Source organism: Melanostigma gelatinosum (genome assembly GCF_949748355.1).
Source record: "Melanostigma gelatinosum genome assembly, chromosome: 6".
Taxonomy (NCBI): domain Eukaryota; kingdom Metazoa; phylum Chordata; class Actinopteri; order Perciformes; family Zoarcidae; genus Melanostigma; species Melanostigma gelatinosum.
The window spans coordinates 26,921,328-26,939,122 of NC_136639.1; the positions used below are offsets into that span (position 1 = coordinate 26,921,328).

General features: G+C 44.2%; 1 protein-coding gene across 1 annotated transcript; it reads left to right on the forward strand.

Annotated features, from left to right (window-relative positions):
- Positions 1-628: 628 nt before the first annotated feature.
- LOC306778628 (beta-1,3-galactosyl-O-glycosyl-glycoprotein beta-1,6-N-acetylglucosaminyltransferase 4-like) lies at positions 629-4,128 on the forward strand. Its single transcript, XM_079270233.1, has 3 exons — positions 629-766; positions 869-939; positions 1,230-4,128. Exon 3 carries the CDS (start codon positions 1,231-1,233, stop codon positions 2,518-2,520), a length of 1,290 nt encoding a protein of 429 aa, XP_079126359.1. The 5' UTR covers positions 629-766; positions 869-939; position 1,230; the 3' UTR covers positions 2,521-4,128.
- The last annotated feature ends 13,667 nt before the right edge of the window (positions 4,129-17,795 follow it).

Here is a 17,795-nt window from a genome sequence, read left to right on the forward strand (position 1 = left end):
AAGACTCAAATTAGAGAGAAAATAAGAGAAACACAAAGGCAGAGTTGTAATGAGGGCCACTGCTGGAAATAATGACAGAATTAATATTTGTTTCCGGACTCAGGACGCTTCACTGATGTGAGATTAAAGTGCTTTTATTCAGTTTCACTTCCCCTCCTCTGACTAAGAGCAGCAAACAGCTGCTTCTCTCAACTTTGTGCTGGACTGAAGGGGACACCATCCACAGCAGGGTCGATTGTCCCAATATAGTTTGTGCTTTATTCTCATAATATCACAATTTATTCCATCAAAAATATACTTTATTCTCAGAGAACACAAGGTTTTGGACGGGAAATTAGCAGGAATTTTGAGGGTTTTATAGATTAAATCAAAAAATGAATGACTGTATCATTGAGGTGATTAGTAACCACGTGCACATTTAAAGTGGTCACTCCTCCAAACAAAACAACAAAAGAAACGTAAGAGCAAATGCTGCCTTCCGTGTGAGTGACAGTAGATCTACAGGACAACCAATATGTGACTCCCCCCACTCCTCCGAACAGTCGCGATGGAGCCCCGGACATAGCAGACTGAAGCTGGGGGGGAGGAAACTCGGCCGCTCGGCACTTTTGCTCTGCGCGTGTGGTAAGTCGTCCGCTCCCTCGCGCGCCATTAATAAAGGCAACGTTACCGGAGGGTCTCGGGGGAGACTCGAGGGTTGTACGGCAACTGTTCCGCGTCATGTGATTTCTCCCGGAGAAAAACGTACGGTTCTTCAGACTGTCCGGTGGGTAACGCGGACACGAACTCAACAGCGACCCGTGTTGCTTTTTTTACCCTCAACACTAAATGTGTGTTTTTTTTCTTCTTTTAAAAAAATGTATTACAGGTCCTCGTGCGGAACTGCGGGAGAAGTTTGCATGGCACGAGAGCCGATCAACGACAACTTTAGAGAGCAAGGTAATTGCAACAGAAGCAGCTTCTGCAAAGCATGAACTTAACATGTAATGCAACTGTCAGATCTGAAGAGTTGCATGTCAGATGTGAAGCGAATATGTTCATGAAGTAGATTATTAATAGGGAAATAAAGTTCCAGTGCTATGTCCTGATACTCTAAATGATGTATTACCTTGTAGATAACTGCTCAAAGAATGTCAAACAAAAAATGTAAAGACAACTAAACATGTATTACAGTTTATAATACCTTCATTGTTTCCCCTTCTTTTCTTTTTATCCCCTTTTGTTTCCAGAATGAAAATAAGATGTGCCCACTACACACATAGATTGAGGCACAGATGCTTCCTGTTTTCTCTGTCTCTGCTGGCGGTCTGTCTGCTCAAGCTGGTCCACATCAAAGTGACGGTGAGGGACGGCGTCTACATCGAGCCCTACGGGATCACGGCCGCCCTCTCCGGACTCCACAAGCAAAGGTACGACATCAACTGCACCGCCGTCTACGAGCTGGACCCGGTGGAGATAGGCAAGTCTCTCGCCATCAGACGGAAGGCCATCGTCGACGTGGACGACGACAGCACGGTGACCTTGACCTCGGACTGTCAGGCGTTCATCAGAACGAGGGGTTACGATGAAGTCCCGGTGTCGGAGGCGGAGCGGGGCTTCCCGTTGGCCTACTCCCTGGTGGTGCACAAGAATGCACCCATGGTGGAGCGCATCCTTCACGCCATCTACGCGCCTCACAACGTCTACTGCATCCACTACGATCAGAAGTCCTCCCCGGCGTTCATAAAGGCCATTCAGAACCTGGCCCGGTGTGCTCCGAATGTGTTTATCGCCTCGAAATTGGAGTCGGTGGAGTACGCGCACATCAGCAGGCTCAACGCCGACCTGAACTGCCTCTACGACCTGCTGAGGTCAGAGGTCAAGTGGAGGTATGTCATCAACCTGTGTGGCCAGGACTTCCCTCTCAAGGCAAACCACGAACTGGTCGCGGAGCTGAAGCAGCTCAACGGCAGCAACATGCTGGAATCCAGCCGGCCCAGCGAACTCAAGAAAAAGCGGTTCGGCTTCCGGCACGAGCTGAAGAACGTGCCTTACGAGTACCGTCGCATTCCCGTCAAGACCGCGGCGGTCAAAGAGGTCCCCCCGGACGGTATCGAGATGTTCATCGGGAGCGCGTATTTCGTCCTGTCGCGCAATTTCGTCGATCACGTCAGCAGCAGCCCGGTGGCGAAGGACTTTCTGGCGTGGTCCGTCGACACATACTCACCAGACGAACACTTCTGGGCCACCCTCGTCAGGGTCCCCGGGGTGCCCGGACACATTCCCAGGTCGGAGGCCGACGTGACCGATCTGAGGAGTAAGACGCGACTCGTCAAATGGAACTATTTAGAGGGGAACCTTTACCCGGCCTGCACGGGTGCACACATGCGGAGCGTTTGCATCTACGGAGCGGCCGAGCTCCGCTGGCTCCTCAACTACGGCCACTGGTTCGCCAACAAATTTGACCCCAAAGTGGACCCGATCCTCATCAAGTGTTTGGAGGAGAAGCTGATGGAGAAACGAAAGTATGTGCAAACATGATTCTGAAAGGGAGAGGAAAGTGGTTCTAGTATTTATTTAAGTTGTTCGGCAAAGGTGCAAAATGACATCAAAGGACATCTACTCAATCATTGTACTGAAGCACAGTTTTTGAGACGCAGGCACTTTTCTTGAGTGTTTTCCTTTTGTTAGCCTCTGCCACCTATTCAGCCCAGTCGCCAGGAAAACATGTTGGCATCGTACGTTTCTATGAAAACACGGATACGGATTTTTTGCATTCGGAGTGTATGGAGCGACAGTTATTGAATGTTATGTGGTGTAATGAGAAGGGGCAAACATGAGACTTTCACACAAGAGACCACTGTTCATGTCCTGTGTGAAACCAAAAATCCTCTGGTTACGTTGTTATGTCATTATCTGACCATTGACCGTGATCTCTGTCTGACCTTCATAGTGCTGCGACTAACGACACATTTTATAATCGATTCATTGACTATTTTACCGATTAGTCTTAATTTAAACGATTAATTTTCCTCTAAGAAAAATCTAATTGATCAGTTCATTTAATTTTGACAAAATGTCGGCTATGTCATTGTAAAATAAAGATCTTGTAATAGAGCATCAAAATGCTCCTGATATTCTTACAGTGCTCATACCAGTTTGTAATCAAAAATCTAAAGACTCTAAAGCATTTTTGAACAAGGCAGCATACATCACCATAACATGAGTGTATTTAGCAGCAACAAAAGATTTAAAAAAACAACATGCGCCGAATGAAAGTATTGATCATAACGCATTGTCAGCGTCAACGTCATCGTTTACGCAGACTAACCCCGGCAGCCCTGAACCTTGACCAAGTAATGTTGCTGCCTAAACCTGAACAATCGTTTCACAACGTCAATCACGGAGCATTGTGCGTTTCTGCAGGCAAAATACAAGGCTGATATGAGGACATATTTTTGGTCCAGAAACCCCGTGGTTTGCAGAAAAGGACTGGGACTGGGCTGGTATTTTCATTTCGTTAGCGTCTAATACATATTTCATTGGAAAACACTGGACATTTCTGTGATGGCTTTTAATTGCTTTGCAGATTAAGATTTCTCCAGCCAACCCACGATAAGGTCAAACAGTGTGCATTGCTTTAGTACCGAACACTATACGGAGAGGCACGCGTCAATAATCGACAGTAATTTAACACTGTGAAAGAGATTGTTCTTCAGAATGGGTTCTATTCAAATGGGACATTTGACAAATATTTCTAAATATTGATTGCTCGACTTTTAACGAATTCTGTTTACACTGCGATATTGCTAAGGGATTGGAATTGTCTTTCCACCTCTTCAACATGATGCAATTCTGTCCCCGCAGGATACCTAACAGCTTTTCCACATAATTTCATTCGTTCTGATCGTTGTCAGTCTGCAACTTTCCCCGATCGCACGAGGCATTTAATCAGCCTTTAAAAAGTGCCTTTGTCAACAAGAAGGTTATTTGAGGGAAATGCCGCCGTCCGAAAAGCAAGCTGCTACTTGATGGCACGTCCGAATAGTGTCCGTGTTGATCTTGAATATGATTCCAGAGACTGCTTTTATATCGAGAGTAGAAATACCAAAGACTCGTGCTGTTCTCATGTATTGTGCTTAATGAAACGCTCCGTGTTTTTTCTTTGTGATGAAGATAGCAACTGATGTAAAAAAAAGAAGTTAGGATCGATATTGAAAGGTTGTGATTTCTGACGGTTTATGTGTTCCTGAATAAAAGTATGGTGCTTCTTACGGCTGTTTGGCCTTCAGTTGTGTTCTCAGGTGATACCCTGGCACCTCCGAACAAGCTCTGGCTTATTACTGGCTTATTACTGGCTTATTACTGGCTTATTACTGGCTGACGTGGCGGTCGGATCGCCGTCCTCAACTTTCCGGCGTTAGACGCCGAGCACTTCTGAGCTGTTATCTCTGTCAGCGCTGTTGCCATCGTTTGCACTGTTAGCTCCTAGCTCAGCCGTCTCCATGTGGGAGGCAATAGATACGCTCTGGATTCCGCATTGAGCACCTTTAACGAGCATGATTACTTTATGGCGAAATTGAATTGATAAAATGAAATGATTTAAATTGACTGGGTTAGACAGAAACAGACATTCCACAGGTGTTTCTGTTATTGTGTCCACCGCATGCATATCAATGGCTTTTCATCCACAAATATAAGAAAATGCTTTGCAAAGGTTTCCTTAGGTAGGACATGTGTTTGTTGTTTAGGCATAAAGATGCTCACAGCTCAGTGTTGGATGAAAGCTCAGCAGGGTACCTCCAACTGATTTAATGGGTCTAGTTTAATGGGCTTCATAATGATCCTGTGGTTCCAGCTGCACCACGCCCTAAGTGCCTCTTACTGTAGAGAGTGGTGTTTTTAATTTCGCTCTCTGGCTGGCTCCACACTTGGCTCCCAATACTGATGACTAAACGGGACTGACGCACACGGACGTTTGATATAAAGTAAATGAAATGAGCATGAGGTGGGAGCTTACTAGCCACCATGACTCAGGGTGGCAAAAGCACTGACTCCCATTCCTCAGTCTGTCAGAATAAAACAGAACCCTGGCCCCCCACATCTCACCTGCACGGACCGCCGCATTAACAAGCTCGCGGTGCTCTTAAGAAAGTCAAGCACAAAAGCCGGAGAACAGGGAGGACAGAGTGGCCTATTGTTACTCTTCGCTACGATTACAGAGATGGAGGACATGATTCCAGGGGGGGGGGCAGCTTTGGATGTCTCGTGTTCAAGTTCTCCGCAGGTGAATGGCTCCTTCGAGATTCCTCTTCTCCCAATTTGTGAGTTTTTTTTAAATATCTAGTCAGTCTAAAATGGGATCAGGTCGTTGTTTAAAGGAAGGTAATACAACACGAAGGACGAGAGGCTGCAGCGTACTAACAGCAGCAGGTGGTGGTTGCGTAGCAGCTGCTCATGTTTCCGTCTGCTCGGCCGGGAGTTAAACACTTAAGGTCTTTAATGGGCTGCGATCTTTCACAGGAGGGTTTTAAAGGACACAATGGAAGAGGTGTCACATGGCTAACTCCTCAGCTCACTTGATTGTGATGGAAATGTGTGTGCGCTTTAACCTTAACACGGTGGCCTTCAGCGTTTAAGATCAGAGCTTTTTACCACTTCTGTCCTCTTCTAGAAGTGCTCAGGATCTCAGGAAGTGTAAGATAAACTACATTTCCCATTTAGGTATAAAATCTCGGCAGAAAACTGTTTCAGCCCGATATCGGTGACAACGCTGTCGGCCAGCCTGCTCTCCTACGAGTGACTTTTCCGTATTGTGAAACATGCAAACATGCATTGTCATGTGTCTCCCGGAGAGGCTACGTTTCTTATCATATATGGACCCTTAAATGGACCCTGTGAGCTCGTGGTTACGACATAGTGTTAATAATAATAATATCACTGTTATATTATCGCATGGCTTGATACCTGAGAAGCATTAAGCCCTAAAACACTAAAGGTGTATAATAGGGGATCAGATTGTGTGTCTCTCAGGTTAAAGTCAAAAACGCCCCCTCCTTGTTCAGAGGAGAGGGAGCGATCAGGGGAGGAGGGGCAGCCCCTCCTTCCCTTGCTTTCAAGGCAGCTCAGAATGAGCTACAATAATGGAAGCAAAGAGACTTCACTAAGAAAAAAAGCAAACCGCTCGCCCACGACAAATGGACTAAATGGCCCAAGCCAGTCCGAAAATGGCTGAACCTTCCCTTATCTTTCCTCCAGGGTGGAGAGGGAATGATGCACTCAAATAGGGACCAATGTGCAGGAGGGATTACGAAATGAGGGACACGACAAGGTCAATAGGTTTTTTGAAACAAAATCTAGTTCCTCTTCCTAACCTTAGAACACATCCAACACAAAGTGAGGTCACGGGTCAACAGTGAACGATGGTTGATGGCTTCAAGACAGCTACGCCAGGAAAAAAAAGAAAAAGAAAAAAGGCAAGCCAGTATCCCATCAAGCATGAGCCTCATGTTGACTTCTGTGACCTCACACTTTACATTCCACAAGCCGTCTGGATCCTCAACGCCTCAGGGGACAGGATTTTGCCTAGAATGAGCCTGGACAGCCATCTATTGGCATTCAGGTGAACTCCAAAATCACCGTTTCTCTAAATATAGTTCGGGTCTTTAATCCTTTAAAAGTATATCATTTTTTGTTTGTTACTTTACCAGTTCAATTCTTATCAGCCGTATATTTTACACGAGCTGCTCTGATTTTTCAGTTTCTCCTGCGAGGACATTTTGTTCATTTCTTATTTTATATTTTTTACGATCTTATCCTTTATATTAAGTAGGGATTATATACACATCGTTTGAGTGTTTTATGCAGTTGTTACGAACTGAGCATTTATTTTTGGTTTTAAAACTTTTTCAAACTTTTAAGTTGACTATTCTAGTTAAGGAAGGAGAGAGCCTTTTCAGATTTTTATGTTTTGATTTCTATACGATTTCTACCCTGGTCATTATGTGAAAATGAATCTTGGACCAGATGACTGGCCCAGCCCAACAATCTATGATCCTGATCTGTGCTTTCATATGGCATACAGAAGGGCGAGGGCAACAGCAGCTAACAATATCCTTCACGATTGTATAAAACTTAATCGGCTGCGAGATAGCACGCCTCAGTCTAGAAAGGACAGGTTGAAACAGGTAGTCATTTAAGGTTTTCTCTTTCTTTGATACTTTACTGCTATTTTTGTTGAATACTTTTATCCTCATCCCCTGGATATATTGGGTTTAACCTCTCATCCCTGAGGTCTCCAGGTTAACCACACCGAATCTCCAAGATCGGGGCAGGTCCAGTTGGACCGGCGGGTTGTACCACTGTCGGACTCGCCAGAATCACCCACTGCTATCTCTCCCTCTCTGTCTCCCAACGTCAACATGACCCTGACCTCTGTCCACTCTGTGGACGAAGAAATCGATCCCCGAAACGTGTACGGGCCCTTACGTGATGCAACGGACCTGATGGACCATCAGGGGAGAACCGGCCTACGCTGACCTGGGTCCTTATCAGTATCCGAATACTGAAACTGGACTTTCCGTGGGCCCGGGGGCCTGCATCGACACTAACGACCAGGGTGTAGAGGAATATGTCCTCTGGGACGAGAAAGCGGGCTGAGACAGGTGGCGTCTCGGACGGGAGATGCTGAACTATCGACAGTGACGGGTGCTGGCGTGGCTCGCATGTGACTCTGGACATTGACTTTTCTGCTCTAGGAGAGAGGAGAAAGGAAAGAACACAAAAACAAAGAGGTTTTGGGTGTATTTTGTGTTTTCTGATATGTTCAACATTTTGTATTCTGTACTTTTATGATATCCTTGAGAGGTGGATTTTGTTTTGGGGATGAGGAGTGTTTTACTTTTTAGCGTTGCTTTTTCTTCTTTTAAACTATGTTTTCAAATAGGATTAATTTTCTTTTTCCTGTCTTTATTTCAATTATATCATTTCATGTGTTGTCCATCAATAGGATTCAGATTCCCGTTGTGGTTCTGGGCTTTTGTGCATTTTTGATGACACAGCAGAGGTCCATCATAACTTTTAAGTATAAGATGTTCTATTTTTCGTGTATCTGGTGCTATTCGAGAGAGGGTGTTAGGAAATGTGCGAATTAGCCCAAATAGCGAGAAAATGGTTGATCTTCCATTCACTGAGATAGACATTGTCAAAGGTTTTAGCCTCAATTAATCATGGTAGCTACATTTTGTGTGATACAAGAACGGAGGTAGAGACAAGTCACGATTCGCAAGAGAGGGTGTTGAACACGGTGGAGGTTTTGCGAAATCGTGATGTCTCTACCGAGAAAGCCGTGGTTAAATCAGGCATATGACTCTGAGGCTCTTATAAGATTGCACCGGGTAGACAGACAGGCTTCTGTTGTCCAAAACCCCTGTTGCACTGATGTGTACGGGTGGGCGCACACTCATTCACCTATACACACACACACACCCATACACACCCCCAGGCATGCTTCTCGGTTCATGAGAGGGCAAGGGGAAGCCCGAAGTTCAAGCAGAGGGGGCGCCACCAAGGCGGCCGGAAAGAAAGAGGCACCCGAACACGTTTTGGCCATTAAAATAGTTAATCATTCTTCTAGAGAAAAATAGGGAACTTCCAGACAAAGTCAAAAAGACCGAGTCAGCAGTTCTAGGGAGACAGGAGGGCGTTAAGGTCGTTAGTCAGGCCCCGGGGTACATATGAATAAACATACCCTTGACCGTGAGGTCACTGAACATGCTGACGGGGGCATATGAAGACAAAAGCCTACCCGGCTCTCAAAGATTACGCTGGAGTAAGGGATTTATGTGTCATCAATCAAGTTATGGGTGAAGTGCTCGGGGCCCCCAGCCCCAGAAGAGTATAAATAGTGACAGTTTTAAACCGAGGAGTTCGGAGTTCGGAGTTGGAAGGAGTTCGGAGGAGTTGTGAGGAGCAGTGCGGAGCGGTGCAGGCTCCTCCGTGCGGGCTTCTGCCTGCACGGAGGAGAACTTTAACTTTTTGCAGAATCTCCGGACTTTGAGAGTCAGAGTTTTTAAGAATACTTAGAAGATTTTTTGAAGTCGAGTCAGGAGAGAAAGCTCACTCTGTCCAGTCCTGTGCTGGGTGAATCATTAACTTTTTCCTCCGTAGGCTACACAGCCAGCCCGTCTGCTGGCTGAGTCAGTGCTTTTAAAGATCCTTTGTCTGTAAAATACTCTGAAGGGGTTTTTGAATACTTAAGTGATTTTTCTTATATTTTTCAGTTAATGATTTTTTCTCTGTATTTTGGACCAAGAGATTATACTTTGATTTCATTGCAAATAAATAAATAACGAATTAGTTTCTTCGACCAAGTCCTTTTCTTCATATTTTCTTGAGAAGCCAGCCCAGAGAGGGGTTACGCCTCAGCAGATCCCCATCAGCCCCTGAGGTAAGTTGTGTTTGATCCAGCTCGGTACATTAATGATGGCATTCTTTACATGCACAAACCACACTGATACTTATTCCAATAAAAAAAAATTTTTTTTCTTTTTTATCGAATTAAAAATCGTGAGGGGTCACCCCCCAGATTCACGTAACAATAGGAAGTCGTGGACATGATATGCTTGGTTATCAAGCAATATCAGGAAAACAATGAGGCCTTTGGGATTATCAACATTTTCGCCTCCCCCATGCTGACCCCACGACCCCATTTGAAGGCAGCAAATGGTTCACAGAAGTCCACACAGGGAGGAGGCTTGATCAATGCAGGACTTTCACCCAGGAGACCGCTGTTCATGTGTGAAGCCAAACCTCATCGTTGTCTCGTTTAAATCGACGTCTCTAACTTAGATAACGTAACAAATTTACAGATTTCTGGCCAAACCACGATGTCTTATTAAACCTAACCAAGTAGTTAGTTGCGTTTTTGTTTTGTTTTGTTTTCAATTTACGAAGTTAATCAGGTGTTTAAAACTGCGACCGTAATCCGGGAGAAAGCATGCGTCCCTAACCACCCAACCAAACCACTGACTGGTGAGGTGCCTTGATTACGAGTTGTGCAGTTTCCCCCCAAGCGTCAGCCTCGTATCCTTTACAATCATTAAGAAGTGACCCTTCGCTGCTGCTACGTTTTACAAACGTACATCTCCTTACACAATGTTTAAATATGACTCGCGTCAATTCCACAAAACCATCCCGAAAATAGGATAGTTGTCAGAAGTCGGGGCAAAGGTCCATCTGCTGAGTAAGATTGTGTGAAATTACCAAAAGCTCTAGTACAGCTGCTAATGGATGTATTTTGTTCATATTTCTACATCTTTTCTGAATGCTTCATTATCATCGTCGTGTTCACAGTAGTTGTGAGCAGCACGGGGCTCGTTGGTGGCAAGTCAAATGTAGGTATCATGTGAGTGGACACAGAGCAGCTATAGTAAACCAGTGGCCTCGCTGTCTGCCCTCCTCCTCTATATGTCCCTGCTCCTCACAATAAACCCAATTCATGGCCCGCTCTGCAGTGCAGAGGACAGGTGAAATTTGAATACCAAACCTGCGCCGCCTTCTACATGTCTGTCTATCTGCAGGTTCACAATGAACAATAAGCATCATTCTTTCTCTCTGGTCTGGTATTTTGGACAGGGTCCAACCTTTTCCCCCTGGCTCATGAAGACCTCTTTCCCAAAAGAGGTGCTGTGTCGTCTTCCAAGTCTGTGAAATTATGATTCCGTTTTTGGCTTGCCCCTTAACACCCACTGGACGTTCTTACTGAATTTGGGATTTGTTTTGTAGAGATTTTTTGGCTTCAGAAATACAAGACATCAAAAACCAAGTCTTTCCTCCCCCACTCAGAAGTAATTACATTATGGCTCACTCTTCCCAAGATTGTTTGTTATGCAAAGATGACGTCATTGGCCGAATGCCCCGCGGGACTTTGGACTCTTCCACTTCTCGCAACCCCGTTATCCGAGCTAACTCCCCGGCAAGCCTGACTGAGATCATATCTCTGGTTCACCTGTTGCTCTGAATTCCAATTGCAGGTCACTGATAGATTCACAGGAATGCCATTCAAAAACAGACTTCCTGTAGAAAGTAAAACTAAGCCCCAATCAGCTACTCCTGTTTCTCACCACTAAACTTGCAGCATTGGGAGGTGGCGCCCCATTCATTCCTATTAAAGTTGCTCAGTGGCGCATGAAGAAAAAAAAAGAAGAAGTTTGACATCCGAGTATAAACTTACCTGGATCTTCCTCATCCATGGGGCCTGTCGAGAAGAGTTGACCTCATGAGAGCTGCCTCGAAAACATGCATACACGATCAGGGGAAGGTCAGGATATAAAAAGCATAAAGCATATACTCAGAAATCAATAGTTAAAGTGTAATCGAAAGATAAAGTGTATGATCGTTACATAACAAATGTTTAATACATAGAGTGATTTAACAAATGTAAACCTGATAATAATAATAATATGTGTATCTGAGTATAGTGCAGTCTGTGTGTAGAAAGTACGGAGAAAGAGGAAGTAAGCAGGGTGTTGGCTTCAAGGGATGGGGAAATAATGGTGGTTGAGAAGAAAAGACACAAAGCACAATAATGATGAAGGATGAGATCAATAATCATTTTCTAAGCAAATGTGTACTAAGTAAACTGATTATAACAACTGTAACTGATTATAACAACTGCAACTGTGATAATGATAACTAATCTGTGTTAGAAATGTGTGAGTGTAGGAAAAGGGGAAGTGCAACAGATGTTGAACACCCAGACACGCGCAGAGCTTGATTGAGTAAGCGCCCAGACAGGGAAGTTGGGGTGATTTCCTCATGCACACACACACAAAAGTTAGGTACTTTTCGAAGCACATGCACCAGATCAATGATTTCATGTTAATCATGGGCTGAGGGACCCCGTGTTGAGGAAGAGGGGGGAGAGATGCGAGAGGCAGCCCAAAAGTGTTATAAAAGAAGTAACTTGCAAACAGCAAGACAGGATTTCTACACGAGAGCCGTCCAAGTGCTCTGAGAAGAAGATACGGACGATCGTAACTGAAGTATTCGAGGACTTCGTCTCTGTTCACGGAAAGAAGACCGCAATTCGTGGACAAAGAATTGAAAGACTGAGAATTTCCTCTCCCCACTGCTCGCCTTCAACAACTGAACAACGGAGGAACACGGCAGCCCTAGAAAGACTTTGTACTGAGTTTTGAGGACTGTTGAACGGACTCCGCTGCAGAGCAGGAGGACCGAGGGTCCGGCCGGACCTTCGCTCCTAACAACTCCAAAATAACTTTTTCATTGAAGATCCAGCTCCACCCGAGCCGTCTCGGCATCTAAAAACTAATGAGTATAATCTAAGAAGAAAATTAAAGTAACGAATCAAGTGTAGTAACATTTAATGTGAGCTGTAGCTTAACCCTTGCTAACTAACTAAATATAACCTGCAATAAATATCTAATCTGCATTTAAAGTAAATTTCTCAAGTGCATTCATTTGCTCAAGTAGTAAAAGATCCTCGTGGCAGTAAAAAGTTAAATCCATTGTATGTCTAACAACTGAGTTCTGTAAGGTTATCCAAGAAGACCGAATCCACTTAACAATCCCTTACGGTTTTAGAAGTAATCCTAGCCGTTAAAACCTAAACCTGGCATTTACCAAGAGCACGGATCCAGAAGAGGGAAGCTGCCATAACCGACGCGACTGGTAGGAGCGCCCGGGGTCAGGGTGGCCCCTCGACCGAGTGCACTCAGACCGGAGGAAGCAGGGTAGACGTCGGGAGTAACGGCAGTTAGAAGAGCCAGGCGAGTTCCCTCGCAAGAACACCAGCTCGACAATCTTTTAATAGAGAGCTGAGTCAGTAAGTAGCCCCGTATCGGGCCAGAAGTACCCCAGGATCTAACAGGCCCAAAGAGCAAGCGGACTAGCTAGTGTCCTTTAACCCCGCCTCCCAGCCTCGTTCTCATTATCATCTACGTGATTGGATTCAGCTATTAGTGCAGTTCACAATTTTCAGGACCTCATGATATAAATAAGCGTTGTTCAAGTGTTCGTACTGGGAAGTTGATCTCCCTAAAAAAACATTACAGAATTACAGATGTCTCTGACGCAATGTAAGTCAATGGGGAAAAAGCAAAAGTTTGTGCCCGATGGTATCTCAAACCGGTGGAAATTGTAATGGTTTGGCCACAATGCAAAATTTGCTTCGAAGCCTGGCACTCTTCCTGAGGGTCTGTGAGGGGAAACCTCCTGACAAAAGATCATCCTTACATGCTGTTTTATAAAACTCAAAAGTACAAGGGGGTTGTGTGTGTATTGCAATGGGGAGAACTTATAAATAGGACATTATACTTGTCGGTATAAAGAGTGTGTTCTCCGAGTGCTCAGAGCTCGATCTTCACGGTGGTCATGACCCAATCAGGGGCCTCTCGGCGCGTATCCAAATACAGACTGTCATCAGTCCCGCCCAATTCCTGTGGCGACGATGCCTAGTACCTCGACGGACCACGGAGCACCTCCGGGCGAACAACCCGTCTTTGTTCCTGTGGAGTAAAGCAGGACCCTGAATGCAGGATCAAGAATCCAGCAATGTGCGTGTGTGGGGGGGTGAATGTACGTAAAGAGGTTAGACGTGTTTATTTGAGATAAGGCCCGCATCAGAAACCAACCGACCGACCTGAATGTCTCATTTATGTCGTTATGACTCCGGAGATATGTGTGTGGTGCCTTTGGACTCACTCTTTCTCTGGCTGCATTTTGCTCCAAGGACATACTTGCAGCATTATGCAGCAAAACGTGTTTGTAATTCCCAGGAAGCAGCTTGTTGCCACCAATTTTTACTTTCTAGATTGTTTTTCTTGTTTTCTCTTTCTGCCTCGGGCTGACTTCTCTCTCTTTCTCTCTTGCCACACCGCTCCCACCTCCATGCAAATATCTCCCCGAGCACACAACCTGAGCAAACAAACAAGTATGCGAGTTGCAAGATATGAGGCGAGCATTTGTTTCAGACAACTTCCGTTTTGTTTTTTTAAACACCAAGGGTTGTCCTTTACATCTGCCGCCCTCCCGCTCATTTGGAATTATTTGTGTGACGTTGGCCCCGGCGCAGAATACGCAGCGTGCGGACCTTGAGAAAGAGGGCGCGATCGTCGCACACTCTGGATCTGCAGTGGGCCAACCTTTTCTTTCACTCACTGCAAAAGCCGGTCGCTTGTTGCTCAATCGTCCCAACAGATATTGACTTTGTGTTTCATTAGCATGAAAAGTCAGCTTTATAACTGATGCAGAAAAAAAAGAGCACGTTCTCTGAGCATAATGGAGGCCTTGTCTGTGCAGACAGCCGACGGTTCCAACCAACACCTCACGACATGAGGTAGTTGCCTGGCATGACAGAGGGTGCTGTATGTGATCACTTTTCTCACACTGCTGAGCAGTAAGACTCTTATTGGATACAAATGACACGCTTTCCTCGAAAAACAAAACATTGATTCATTTAATGATGAGATGAGAACTTAAGAAAAAAAAGAGATAAAACAATCAAATATTTATACTCAACATTAAAAAAGGTCAATGTTAAGCTTAATTGATTTGATCCAAAACACACATTTAGGTGTTTATTTTACTTAAACATAACATTTCAGAAAACAATTTGTTATAATAGATCAAAAAAACAATTGTCTTAACGTAAGTAATAAACTGGTGGAGTTTCATGCTGTTATCTATTACTTCTCTCCCCTGTAGTGCCTTCAAAATGTATCATTAAAAAGAAATCACATCTTTAGAGGCTGTTTAATGATATTTTTTTCACTTCAGTAGCACTTACATACAGAAAACGTTCCGGTTTCCTTCGTATCTATATTATGAAGGTTTTTATTAGGGTTTTCTAGTTCACATACAGGACGTTAGCCGTCTCTCTGAACGAGTCCACTTACAGGACGTCTTACTGTTAACTGTCTATCTGAACAAGTCCACATACAGGACGTCTTACTGTTAGCCGTCTCTCTGAACGAGTCCACTTACAGGACGTCTTACTGTTAACCGTCTATCTGAACTAGTCCACATACAGGACGTCTTACTGTTAACTGTCTATCTGAACTAGTCCACATACAGGACGTCTTACTGTTAGCCGTCTATCTGAACAAGTCCACATACAGGACGTCTTACTGTTAACCGTCTATCTGAACTAGTCCACATACAGGACGTCTTACTGTTAGCCGTCTCTCTGAACTAGTCCACATACAGGACGTCCTACTGTTAGCTGTCTATCTGAACTAGTCCACATACAGGACGTCTTACTGTTAACTGTCTATCTGAACTAGTCCACATACAGGACGTCTTATTGTTAGCTGTCTCTCTGACCTAGTCCACTTACAGGACGTCTTACTGTTAGCTGTCTCTCTGAACTAGTCCACTTACAGGACGTCTTATTGTTAGCTGTCTCTCTGACCTAGTCCACTTACAGGACGTCTTATTGTTAGCTGTCTCTCTGAACTAGTCCACATACAGGATGTCTTACTGTTAGCTGTCTATCTGAACTAGTCCACATACAGGACGTCTTATTGTTAGCTGTCTATCTGAACTAGTCCACATACAGGACGTCTTACTGTTAGCTGTCTCTCTGAACTAGTCCACATACAGGACGTCTTATTGTTAGCTGTCTCTCTGACCTAGTCCACTTACAGGACGTCTTATTGTTAGCTGTCTCTCTGAACTAGTCCACATACAGGACGTCTTATTGTTAGCTGTCTATCTGAACTAGTCCACATACAGGATGTCTTACTGTTAGCTGTCTATCTGAACTAGTCCACATACAGGATGTCTTACTGTTAGCTGTCTATCTGAACTAGTCCACATACAGGATGTCTTACTGTTAGCTGTCTATCTGAACTAGTCCACATACAGGACGTCTTACTGTTAGCTGTCTCTCTGAACTAGTCCACTTACAGGACGTCTTACTGTTAGCTGTCTCTCTGAGCTAGTCCACTTACAGGACGTCTTACTGTTAGCTGTCTCTCTGAACTAGTCCACTTACAGGACGTCTTACTGTTAGCTGTCTCTCTGAGCTAGTCCACTTACAGGACGTCTTACTGTTAGCTGTCTCTCTGAACTAGTCCACTTACAGGACGTCTTACTGTTAGCTGTCTCTCTGAGCTAGTCCACTTACAGGACGTCTTACTGTTAGCTGTCTATCTGAACTCGTCCACTTACAGGATGTCTTATTGTTAGCTGTCTCTCTGAGCTAGTCCAACTAGTGAAGTGGAAGTAAAAAAAATGGAATGAATGAATGAAATGGAAATACTTGTTACCAACACAACATCTGTAAATGATTGATTAAGTGCAATGTTAACATCCTCTTTTCACCCTCAGTAAATCATAACATAATCAGTGGTGATCCACTGTCAGTGTGGTAAATGATGCAGGTGATATTTATGACTGATAGACAGCTAGCCTAGCATCAGACCAAATCTCAGGTTGGCCTCAGACCGCCATCTAGTGGGCCGCGGAGGTGCAGTCAAATAGTTCGATTAAATCTTTAAGATTTTTTATTTGTGGTAATTTACAAAGCTATAGTTACATTTTATTTCAGAAATTCACATAAATAAAAGCCCTGCGCCAGTAAAAGCCCCAAAGTGTGTGGTGAGGAAATATGACCCTGAATACAGTAAATTTGGATTTATGATGGCAGCCAGTGATTCTGTTTGACGATCAGAAGTGAGTCTTAAGTAATAAAAACTTTTAATTGTGAGAAGAAATAAATTGATGAATTATAATCTCAGCCTTCTCTTTCAGCTGTTCAGGTTCCTGAACTGAGAGCTGCTTCTCGTGTGAGCAGGTCTCTCGTGCCCATCTTCCGTTGTCTGGGGATGATGATCTGTTTTTAAGCAATTATGGCTTTGCATTATGAATATAGTGAGACAGGTAAACAGTAAAAGCTCCGATAGTAATGGCGTTCCTGTAGTTTTGTTTGTATAAAACATCAGTTTTAGTGTCAAGTTCCATGTTTTGAGCTATATTGTGGAATGCAAATGAACATTTAATGGATTCCTCTTTGTCATTGTCTCAGTAACGCTCTGCTGTCAAAAGCAACTGCTGTTCATGCTCTAAATATGGTAATTACTCCTGCTTCTCTACATATTTCTTCAATGAATGGTGACTTTTTTAATGTTGCATGTTGTCTTTTGGGTGTCTTTTTTAAAATTGAATATAAGCTACTACAGCGTTCTACCACACGCCCTCACACTTGCTTTGTATTTCTGTCATGTGATTTGTATATTTATGTTTGTAAAACAAAGAAGAGAAATCAAAATTGCTCACATCTTGACGGACACCACCGCTGTGTCCTTGAGAAGTCTTGTTCATTTGATGTATTTGTTATTGTGCAACACTGGCATGGTGGACCAGCTGATTGTGTTCAGCTGGTGGTTGTTGTGGAGCCACAAGCAGAGGGAAGTTTGGGTGGACAGCACCACCTGCTGGGACCATCACATGACATGCACCGGAGCCAAAGACATGACAACAATCTCACATCAAAGAACCGTATCAGTTACTCCTTTGTGTTTCCAGTCAAAAATGGTAATACAACAGTTTCTCTTTCATTTAGTGCAAACCGTTTTAACACTGAATACATATGAATATGACATCATTTGCCCTGAAATATTACAGGTTGAGGTCAGGGCCAGGCCAGTTCCTCCACACACAAACCAAACAAACTGGTAAAACCACATCTTTGTGGAGCTGGCTCTGTGTTTGGGGACATTGTGATGTTCAAACTGGAAAGGGATGCACTCAAACTGCTGACACGAAGTTCAGGGAGCACCATTGTCGATAAA